At 35.5% G+C, this 11,960-nt stretch overlaps 1 protein-coding gene across 2 annotated transcripts in view; it reads left to right on the forward strand.

The window, feature by feature from the left end:
• The window catches only part of MYO6 (myosin VI), an 86,393-nt gene extending 77,689 nt beyond the window's left edge, over positions 1 to 8,704 (forward strand). Inside the window, exons 33-37 of one of the 2 annotated variants that reach the window (XM_029944849.1) lie at positions 252 to 355; positions 1,271 to 1,402; positions 3,687 to 3,713; positions 6,186 to 6,404; positions 6,915 to 8,704. In XM_029944849.1, the coding sequence (XP_029800709.1) occupies positions 252 to 355; positions 1,271 to 1,402; positions 3,687 to 3,713; positions 6,186 to 6,404; positions 6,915 to 7,114 (682 nt within the window). In that variant the 3' untranslated portion in view covers positions 7,115 to 8,704. The remainder of the gene's footprint in view (positions 1 to 251; positions 356 to 1,270; positions 1,403 to 3,686; positions 3,714 to 6,185; positions 6,405 to 6,914) is intronic. The other variant, XM_029944845.1, reaches the window with a different exon arrangement.
• The last annotated feature ends 3,256 nt before the right edge of the window (positions 8,705 to 11,960 follow it).

Below are 11,960 nucleotides of genomic sequence, written 5' to 3' on the forward strand. Positions count from 1 at the left end.
CCAGAGAGTTAGAATCAGAAGTTCTGATTGAAGACATAATATGGCTATTAAATGGCACACTGGAAAATTTTAATTCACCTAGGAATCCTATAATATACCATTTCTTAATCTCATCTGTTAAAGATACAAAAAATATTGTTTTTCTAATAGTTAATTCTAGTTCTCAGACGTAAATTCACTTTCTTGCCTCTTTAGTCAACGTGTCCTTCATACTTCTAGTTTAAATATGTAAAAATATGTACTAATTACAGAGGTCCCGCTGTACAAGCCACCAAGGCAGCTGCTGGTACTAAGAAATATGATCTCAGTAAGTGGAAATACGCAGAACTACGTGATACCATCAATACTTCTTGTGGTAAGTATATGGAGAGGAAGAAAAATTGGAAAGCTCCATGTCTAACAGATAATAAGTAAATACTTAGACTGGAACAAGTATCTTTCCTTTTTTGGCATATAAATTAATATAAACCATTATCTTTGTTATTCTCACCTTGAAATAGAGACCTAGTTTACTCACAAAGCTAAAAGAAAGACTTTAAATTCATTTTGCCTCTTATTTGGGTCTAAGAGGGAAAACAGAAATTATGATTTGGCCTGTATTACTGACTGACCCTTCTAATGATACCCGTGGTACCTAAATACCTGTATGTCAGAGTCTTGACCTATGTATGCAACGTAAAAAAAATGGCAATGCAATCCTTTCTTTTTAAAGCTATTTTTCTTCCAACAGAATAGTAAAATACTCTAGCTGAATGATTCCACACAATTGTGTTCTTGTTTAAATCAGTGTTTGAGTTTAGGATGCAATGCCTATGAACTCGGGTGCCATAAGCATACAGAACTTGTTATGGTTTCTCCCTCCTCCAAGAGTTTTTTTGCATAATTACAAACATAAAAAATCTGTTGCATGTAAATACAGCTTGCATTTGAGCACAGTGACTCTGACTTTGGACAAGAGACTTAACCTCTCTGATTCAGGTTCACTTATAAAAGACCTATGTAGCCCAGCGTTCTTGTGTAAGCAAATGATACAGTGATAATGCATAAGAAAATGCTCTGTAAATGTAAAAGACAATATTACCATAAAATTATCATCTTTATCAATAATATGCTTACTTTTGATTTTGTACTATCAATTTAAAAACAATGTATTTTATTTCATGTGTTAATATATATGTTTCTTCTACAGAATAATTATGTTAGACAACTAAATTAGGATGCTAATTCCTTCTTTCATGGTGTGGGGGTTCTTTTCCTATATAATCTATAGATATTGAGCTCCTGGCAGCTTGCAGAGAAGAATTTCACAGAAGACTAAAAGTGTATCATGCTTGGAAATCCAAGAATAAGAAGAGAAATACTGAAACAGAGCAACGGGCTCCAAAGTCTGTTACTGATTATGGTAAAAACAAATCTGTAATTTTAAATGCTCCAGAGTATTTGTATATAAACGTATGTAGCTATGCATAATACATTTGGGTAAAATGTACAATCCAGATTTTCTTGTGCTGTGCAGCTGTGAGCCACTGAGCCTTACACAACCACAATGACTTATCTTTCATGACATTTTCTGTTAATATGTCTTTAAAGTCATATTTATTGTAAAGTATTTGAATTAATGTGTTAATGTAAATTCTGGAGGTAAGAATATTCTTGTCTATGCTGAAGAAGATGTGCAGCAATATGTAAATATGTATTTTTTCCACACACACATATATATACACCTGCAGAACGATTACATGTGGAAATGTTTAACGTCTTTATTTAAAAAGTATATTTCTAATACTTGATAGTATAGTTTTGCAATGCATGGCTCAAGTTGACTTAGAAAACGAATTCTATTATATTTTGCCTCCCTCACTATCTTCTAAGTAAATAAAAGAAAGCAATGTTTGATGAAAGCCATGTAAGTGGTAGAAATTTAGTATTTCTAAGTTGTTGCAAAGAATAGGTTGAGTAAAGGAAATACTGTACATTAGAGAGGTGTTCGTGCCAGGGATTGCTCGGGGGTGTCATCGGTTGGAATACAACACTCTGGAAGGACACAGAGAGAAAACCCAGAACCAAGAAATGGCAGTCTGAAGGCCCTCCACACAATGATATTCTTGTGACCACCACTCTCTTCTCTAACTTAACAGATTTATCTCTGGGAATTGAATATAACAGAATGATTCCGTTACCTGTCCACTGTCTGTACCAAGTTTCTAACTACAGTTTCTTTTGTTTTATAAAACTATAAATAGGCTATTCCATTTAGGTATACTCTTTTTAGCTGTCATGTTCTAATTATGGCCTTCAGCTGATCGGTGTTCATTATGGTTCCCCTGCCCCCCAAATTTATACACTTGAATGATTGTACTTCTTAAAACAAGAAAAGTAATGTTTTAATATAGGGCACGTATATTTTTAATGAACACACACATATTTCTTATATTTTTAAACCAAACTTACATATTGTACTCATCCAGCTTTGCCCCTAAAGGAGCAAATGACACATGGCTTACCTTGTGTCAACACACCTTACTGAGTGTGTTTTACACTGTTTCCATTCATAATATACTATTTGGAAGAACAAAAGAGTAGATTAAGAAAATTTCCCAAGAGTCCCATCTAGCTGTAAGAACAAATTTAGGAATTTTATGTGAACACACACTCCACATGTATGTAGCCTTTATTGAATTTGATTATGGGACATTTTCAGGATAAGATGTAACTTCAGCTCTGAAAAGTACTTATTCTCTTTAATTTTTTTCCCCACGTAAAATACATTCTGACACAGGAATACAGTGAAAAGGAGGTGAGGTTTACTGAGATACTTTAACAGCTCAGTTGAGAAAATTCTGTAGTTTCCTACAGGGGTAGCTAATACACCTTTAAAAGGAACTACTCTGTAGTTTAATATTCACAAGGATAAGAATTCCTTAATTTGAGAAAATAAAGTGACAACTAATGATTAACAAAAATATAAGTAGCTATTATTTAAGGCTAATACTGGGACAGATCACGGTAAAGTCTTGTAACTGAGAGTAGAGAGCATCAGACCCTCCTTCTGGGTGCTGTGCTGGGTGAGCACATTCTCATCATCACATTTACTACAGAAAGAGATTTCCAGAAACTAATTCTTGGAGCAGTGGTAAAGTACCCGGTGATGAGTCACAATATTTATTTGCTTATGACAGTGGCTTTGGAGAGTAGTTTTATTTCATAGTTACTAAAATAAAAATTGTATGAGTTTAAGATTGAGGGAATTGAAAGAAATTAGAACATACTGAGTGTGTGTAAACATGGCAGTGCTTTTTCACTAAGCCATATATTTTTATTGATGAATTTAGAAGATTTTTATTTCTAAAAAATTCTAGTAATGTTTGTTCTTGAGTCATTGTGTGGGATTCTTGTTTGAATATTACTGTATCCCAAAATTACAAATGAAATACATATATTTTTAAATTTAGATCCTCTTTATATGTCCATCAAGCAGAATTTCCTAAAACATCATCAGAATAGCTTTTTTTAAATCATAAAGCAGCATATACTTGTAGGTAATTATGAGACTATTTGGCTGTGGACAGGATATTTACTTATTCGTCACCTCCTCGATTGATGGTAAGGCTTTTATAAACGAGAAGAATTCTCATTTAACAGTTTTGCCATTTTTATTTTCTTCAATGTAAAATATTTATTCACAGATTTTGCACCATTTTTGAACAATTCACGTAAGTCAATGGGTGGTAACTTATGAGCTAACTGGAAGATGGGTTAAAAATACTTTATAAAATACTAACTTCTGTTAAACTTTGTTTTGCTACAATTTTAAGTGGAATTGTAGTATATTAATGTTGTTTTGGCCATACTAAGATATTTAATTTGAGATAATGCTTTCATTTGGATCACTCCAAAATATATATGTAGAACAAAATTAATCTGTTGTTTTATGAAATTGCTGCCTTTAAAAAAATAGCACTGTAAGCTGTGAATATACACAGTTCTTATTGTAGCAAAACTCAATAAGCAGCTTGATTATTTTAGAATGAAGACTAACTTTAGGTGCTGGTTTCAAACACTGTTAAAACGAGTGTCAGCAGTTTGATCCAAAGACATCTGAATTTGTATGATAATGTACACAGGTTTAATAGGATGCCTCCTAAGAAAAGATTATTCAGTGACTTGTGTAGTATCCTGTGGTGCACATTTTTTGATAATTTAAGGGCTTTGAGGCCTCTTAGCATACAGTAAATTGTTTTTGCAGTCAGTTAAACAGTAATGATTTGGATATGATGCCATATTTGTTTGCTGACTTGTTGGACCTGATTTTTTTAAGTGCTTCTAGTAATTTAGAGTGCCACATTTAAAACATTTCACACTTTAAGGATGATACAATTGGATGTGAAAAAAAGTTGTTTATTAGTTTCAAACTAAAAAAAAATGTTTATTTAATTTGAGAAAGAGAGAGCGTGGGGGAGGGGCAGAGAGCGAGACCCAGGCAGGCTCCATGATGTCCATGCAGAGCCCAACTCGGGCTCAATCCCTGAATCGCAGGGTCGTGACCTGAGCTGAAATCAAGAGTTGAGTGCTTAAACAACTGAGCCACCCAGACTTTTAACATCTGTATCTTTGTACTCTTCCAGATGAATAGTTTTGGAAATTAAGGCTTCCTTAATGCAATGTTCACTTCTCAAGATTAGTTAAAAAAGAAAAAACTATCAGAGTTTCCCTGGGATTTCTAAATTTTACCCAATATATAAAGGTACAGGAGGCTGCTATTTTAAAAGAAAAATGCAGGTTAATTTAACAAGTGGCCATCAGTATCATAGTTCCATATTGATTGTGTATTCTAAGTGACTGCTTAGGATGGAGGGAAAGTTTTTTATTTCTTACGCTTTTAATATTTCTTAATTTGGGGTTAGCATATTTTCTGCAAAGTAGGTAAATTTTAAAAGTTAAAACGGAAACACTAAACTGTAAGTAGTTGGGAGGGAACAGGAACAAAGAATAAATAAGCTCATCTGTGTGAACATGCTGCTGGCGGTGCATCTCTTTAAAGTCACTAACAAAACTGGGCTCCTGTGTTATTCTTTCCTAGGCATGTGTAGCTTTGCTAACTGCTTTCTTGCTTTCTCTGGTTTGCACAGAAATAAATTCAGCTGCTAGAAGGCTTTTGCTATTGGTGTTAAAAGTAGAATAAAGAGTATTTTCATCCTTTCAGTATTTGGAAATTCTTACAAAAGCCAAGTGTCATTCTTGACTTACATATATTCTATAATTTTTCATTGACATATACTTAAGCATTTCAGTGAGGTTCTTAATTGAGCTGCAGTAAATGGCATATTAAACAGACTTTCCAAAATTATGCTGCTGAAACTAAAATTATTGCCCAGGGAAATGTTTGTGGATAAAATAAAAACCTGACTGTTTAGTAATGAAAATTGAGTAAGGGGAAAAAATTGTGTGCCATGTCCAGTACTAGCAGAAAAGCAGGGGTTTTTCTTTCTTTTTTTTTATGATAAAAAGAACCAAATATTGTATACTTTCCACTTATTTCAGTGGATTTTATTCCAAGAGAAATAAGATTTGAGAGTAAGTAATTATCTCTGAGAGAAAGCTCATGCTTAGTGTTAGTAGTTTTTTGTTGCTGTCATGAAGTTGTCTATTTGTGGTAGTAGGAAAATACCGTTCTGGCCATTTTAAATCCCAGAATCAGTTGGCAGAAGAGCAAACTTTTGTCTCCCACTTTTCTGAGGAAATAGTAATCAAATTGACAAATATCTGTAATTCTTCACATTGTGGAATTACTATTCATTTGTTTTAATTATAGATAGTCCCATGGAAGTTATTCTGCAGCCTTCAATGTTGAACTCTTTGGAAGAAAAGTATAAATCCTAGCAAATAATACTAGTTTTCTTTCCTTATTTTAGGTTGATAATCTGCTTGGGCTTGTTTGTTGTCGGTGTTACAGGGAGAGAGAGAGAGAGACAGAACTTGCAATGTTAAGGAACATCTTTAGGGAAAGAAAATTCTAAGAGAGCACACTCTACGTTTTACTCACGTATAAGCAATTGATACTTTGTTTTAAATTTACTGTTAGGAACCCCTCTTCTCTTAAAAACTGGTGGATTTCAGGAGTTAGGGCTGTTTGCGTTACCCCCTGGGCTGCCGGTGTAACTTCCCCTGCTTGTTCTTTGTCACAGCTCAGCAGAACCCAGCGTCCCAGCTTCCTGCCCGGCAGCAGGAGATAGAAATGAACCGGCAGCAGCGCTTCTTCCGCATCCCGTTCATCCGCCCTGCCGACCAGTACAAAGACCCGCAGAATAAGAAAAAAGGCTGGTGGTACGCGCACTTTGACGGCCCCTGGATCGCCCGGCAGATGGAACTCCATCCTGACAAGCCGCCCATCCTGCTTGTGGCTGGTGTGTACGACTCGTGTGGGGGAAAAAAAACTTTTATAAAAGCAAAAGAAGATTATAAACTGTCTGAGTGAAACAGTTTAATATATATTAATAATTCATAAAATTTCAAGATTGAGGGATGGAATTTTGCAGTTAAATCAGACTTCCAGTTAATTGAGGATTAATTTATTTGTGATGTGAAATTGTTTGGATTAATTATGTCCTCATAGAACACATAGAAACTTGTCTGTGTCCTAAGAACCTTTTCATTGGTAGTTAATTATATCAATTGATTTATAATCGTTTAAAGAAATGTAGCATTTTTATTAAGGTTGATAACTTGATCAACTGCAGCATTAGTATTTTCTGAAAGGGTCCTTGGTGGAGGTGAATTTATTAAGCAGATTTCTGTCTTAGAGGAAGAATATAAAGTTTTAAAAGTTCTCAAATCTGTGAGAATTGGTAACTTAGGTATAAAGTTTATAATAAGTGCCTCTAAAGAGTTAATTCTCTGATGTGTCACCCATGCAGGGAAGGATGACATGGAGATGTGTGAGCTGAATCTTGAAGAGACAGGCCTGACTCGAAAGCGTGGTGCTGAGATTTTGCCAAGACAGTTTGAAGAAATTTGGGAACGCTGTGGAGGCATCCAGTACCTCCAGAATGCAATTGAGAGCAAACAGGCGAGGCCCACGTATGCGACGGCCATGCTGCAGAATCTGTTAAAGTAGATGGTGCGCCTGACCTCACGGCTGGGAGCTTTGCCGGGGCGCTAAGTAGGGTGTGTGCCCCCGAGATTTGACCTTTCTGTGACCATGTTAGAACCGCTCATACAAAGTGAACAGATTTTATTAATTATGGCTTTTTGTTAATTTAAGGTAAATTATGGTAGTGAACTTGGGACCTAAAAATTGTTTTCCTGTATCCAGTTATAACTGTTAAACCTCTCCTCATTCTACTACTGGTTAACACTTGGACAGATTCTGACTTTCTCATTCTTGGCCAACAGACTACCTGAAGTCCATTGTAATTGTTCTCTCGGAAAGGACATTTTTAAAAAACTCAAAATACTCACTATGCAAGGATGGCACAGAACCATATAACTGGAATGATTAAACTTTAGCTTGAATTTTCATATGAAAATTAAGGTGCTTAATCAAGGCACTGATGTTTTGATCTGAAATGTTATGTACTTTTTAAATTCACTTTTTCAGAAATTGATGGATATTTCCATTGAAGGTGGAAACTTTTTTCCCCTCCTTCTTTGTGGTATGGCTTAGTTGAGTAAAGCAATTCACCTGAACTTCTAGAATTCTAGGAAAGAGGCTGAATGTATTTGATGTACTCCGGCGATAAAGCAGGTACTCAGATTTATTTTTCTCTTATATCATGTTTTGTTGCTAGGTAAGAATATTTTCTTATAGTCCATGGACAAATAAAGGAAATTCAGGCCATTTCAATGTTTAAAAGTTTTGAGATAACTTGTTTCATTTAGAAAAGGAAATAGGTTTTTGGTGGCAGTATGGCTTAACTGGACTGAATTCAAATTATTCTTTCAACTTCATCTGAGTTGCAATATTTGTATCAGAATCTTGTCCAAGTTGTTTCATATGATTTAAGCTGTTTCAAAATACTTTGTTTTTGAATAATTCCTAGTGTCATTTTTGGCCTTGAGATTTTGGTAATTGTAGAGCTGTTTTATAAGCTTTGTAATTCAAAAGCCCAGTACTTAGTATTGCTTATTTCATGTAACTGATAATTAATTTTTTTCTTTGTGTGTTAGTTTTGATCAAATGTCAGCAGTTTCTAACCTAATATTTATGACTTCCTATTAGGAATTTGGAGATAAAAATACATCATGGAGTTATGCTGACATAATCCTAATGAGTCTTGTTTGTATTTTAGAATAAAATAGAAAAATCAAATTATTCTCTGTACGTTTTCCCCCTGATTTTTAAAGACCCTAACCTTTGAAATGATTTTCAGTGATTTTTTTGTCCTAGAAAGAGTACCTCAATCAGGAAGGTATTTCCAGCTGATTAGATTAGTGCTTGTGAGCCGCACTGTTTTCAGAATTGCTTCTCTCATAATACGTGTCTTAGTACAGAAATATTTATTTATTATGATACTGTGCAAATGATTTTCTCCTGTTGAAGAAATTAAATAGTCCTATCTGTGCTGTTGAGAATGTGAATAGGATCATCTTTTGAAGGCTGTATTACTGTGGCAATTCACCCACCCTTGGGTCATTTGGTCCCTGTGATTGGTGACAGAAGGTCTGGTTACTGAAAATAAATGACCTGTTCTCTCTCTCCTCATCACTTGCCTTTAATTGGTGTTTTTATTTGTATAGGATAGTGAATGATAAGGTTAACTAGTAGCAAATAAAGTCCTTGAAGAAAATTTAATAACCAAATTGGTTTTGAATGACTTATCCCTTTAGTACTGCTTTCAGAAGGAGTTTTATGTATCTTCTAGATACATTTCAGCACTAGATGGAAAACCTATCAAACAGGTTAAAATTATTGCAGTGAGTGAACTTAATGTTTTGAAGAATTTGTAAGACGTTTATCACAGCAAAGCATTGTTGCTAGTCTTTTGTTTTCTGTTTAATAGCTAGTAAAATTACAGTTTTAAGCCATTTTGTTGCTAATTATGTCACACAGCTGTCCTAGAATTTGTCTATTTGAAGTAGTCTCCTGAGTTAATTTTGGCTACCAGGAGAATTGCCCTAATTCAGATAGACTTACAGTAACCTATATACAGTAGGTACGTGCACGAGCACACACACACACGCCCCTTTGCTTTGGAAAAATTTAAGAGCCTATCAGTCTGTAAGGGTACTAGCAGAAATAGTGTTCTAAAAGATATGGATATAGCTGCTTACAGTGTTCACAGTCAAACCCATAAACGTTGAGTGAAAACTATAGGAATCAAAAGTCAATTTCTATTGTCATTTTAATTGAGATTTAAAATTTGAAATTTAAACCAGTGTATTGAATATCAAGAACTAATCTCCTCTTAATGTGTTTCTTACACAGTGCATGTTCCTTCCTTAGTGTATACTTTACAAAAGTAGACATACATAAAATATTAAGAATGAGAAGGAAAAATTCAATTATAATGTAATTCCTAATTCTGCTAACACCTTTGAGATATGTATTATGAGCTGGGTATGCACTGCGAGAAAGTTTCTTTAATACACACATGTCAAGAGAAAAATGAATTTTCTTAGTTGCAAAGTTGAATAGATGGCACCTTCTCAAAGGGTTATGTGAGGAAAAAAATAAAATAATGCTCATAGAAGTACAAGCCTACACAAGAGACATTCTGTTGTAACCTACATTCTGCTTCCTATAATCCCTTTGTAAGAGGTCATTATTTCCTGTAATACAGTGAACACTTTTGTTTTGCAAACAACAAAGAAAGTATAATCTTACATGGAAAATCAGTAGGTGTTATTTGTGTAAACTTAGCTAGAGAATAGAAACAGGCAAAAATAATGAGGATTAATTGTAGAGCTTTATTAATTGGATTTTAAAAATATTTTCATTCACAGGTTATTACTTTGGTTCTCAGGGGACCCAGACACATAGCTCTTTGGTTCCTTTTTGTAAAGGACCATAAGATTACTTGGATAAGTAGAATAAATATTTATCGAATGAATCAGTCAGTGCAATGTTAGTGGTAGATCTACCTCCTTCTACAGAGGAGGTAAAAGATCGAGAAGGATCAAGTAATTTAGTTCTAGACCGTAGAAGAGATAAAAATGCTTTTGATCCAATTGTGGAGCAAAAAGACTCAAAACAAAATTGTTTTCAGTGGCCCCTGTAGATTTACAAAGGGTTGTTCCTTTGTCATTCCACATATCCAGAAGGTCTGACATATTCTATGTTTCGTTACAAGTATTGAGAGTTTATTTCTCCCAGAAGATAAACTAACAAGGGAGGAGAGGGGAGAAGATAAAAATGAGAATAAGGACAAGTCAAAGGGAACAGTTGTCACAATAAGGAAAGAGAAGAGCAGGGATGGAAGAGAACTAAATGGGTTCACCCTGCAGACTCTACCTCCCCAGGTTGAAAAACACTGGTACATTTTAGGTGACAAAGCACTCACAGGTCTTTGCTGAGTTTTAGAATGAATTTTATGTAAGATAGAAGCACAGCCTGTGGATATTAAAACTTGGATCACAGTAGACCTGGTATATAAATTCTTAGCATATAGAAATGGCACCACCACGCTGGAGAAGACCAGCAGGGAGCAGACATTCTGTGCGTCCGCCTCATGGAGGGACAGAGGTGGAGAGACTGCCCATGTCAGGACCAGAGCATTGAATACAGTTAAATTCAATTCACATCCATGTATTCCTCCGTCCCCATCACTAACTTAATAGATGAAGTAAGTTTGACTGTCAGACTTTAAAGAAAGCTTTCAAAAGATAATCAGGGTAAAAATGTACATTAAAATGAGAATCTTTAGTCCTAATTTGTATCTATGCAGAATCTCACCTTCAGACTTCAGATTGGCTTATTAATTGGCCATTTTCTTTTCACTTTTGAAAATCCATCTAATAGCAACTGTTACTTAATTTTTCCTCATTTCTTTAAAAATGTATATCTCAGTCTTTCCTAAAATACTGATGTACTGGAAATAGAAATAATAAACACCATCTATGTAGAACTTCCTCTTGCATCTTGTGCTTTTAATACAGTTACAGGGTGTTAAAAACAATTGTAAACATTACAGTTGTTGCCCCACATCTCAGATGGATACATTGGAGAAGTCTGGGGTCCTGAGCTGGAACCCCTGTGCTGAGTGGCTGTGGGAAGAGGCAGTGGAACTCAGGTGACTGAGAATAACCTTGAGTTTGGGTCTCAAACTTTATGGGTTTCCCATCCAGGGAACAAACAGGACTATATGTGACCTACAGCTACTCACATTGACTATGATGATGTTTTGGGGTGACGGGTTCATGGGGTCTGGAGCCAGTGGCCAAGAAAGAATTCTTGAAGACATCTTTGGTGCCAAAAAAAAAGAAAAGATTTTACTAAAGCATGGGGCAGGACCCAGGGGCAGGAAGAGCTGTATGGGGTCGTAACAGGTAACTCATTATACACCCTCAGGTTGGGAGGGGGTCAGGGATAGAAAAAAATCTCTAAGGAATTTTGGAAGCAAGGTTTCCAGACCTTGAGGGGCTAGCTGTGCTCGGGAAACACCATTTATTACCATTTAATAAAACCTCAGTCATGAGGCCGTTCAGATGTGTATGAGGGGGGGCGCTTGGAGTATGATTGTCAGAATACATCTTGGGGCAATTGAGATAAAGGAAGTAGACTTACAGGATCCTTGAGGTTGGGATAATGTGAAGCCAAGATTCCCTTTGCCCCAGTAAAGTGTCATCCTTGAGGCAGCTGAGCTCCTAGAGGGGGGTCACTCTGCTGGTTTCAAGGACTTGTCAATGGGCTGTAGGCAGTAAGGGAATTTCATTTTTCATTCGCCTTAGTTTCCACACTACCATGACAAGCACTTAAACCCCTTTCCTTTGTTGTTGGGTAGCCAGGAGTGTCCGAGGAATAG

Source organism: Suricata suricatta, chromosome 7 (genome assembly GCF_006229205.1).
Source record: "Suricata suricatta isolate VVHF042 chromosome 7, meerkat_22Aug2017_6uvM2_HiC, whole genome shotgun sequence".
In the NCBI taxonomy this organism is placed as follows: domain Eukaryota; kingdom Metazoa; phylum Chordata; class Mammalia; order Carnivora; family Herpestidae; genus Suricata; species Suricata suricatta.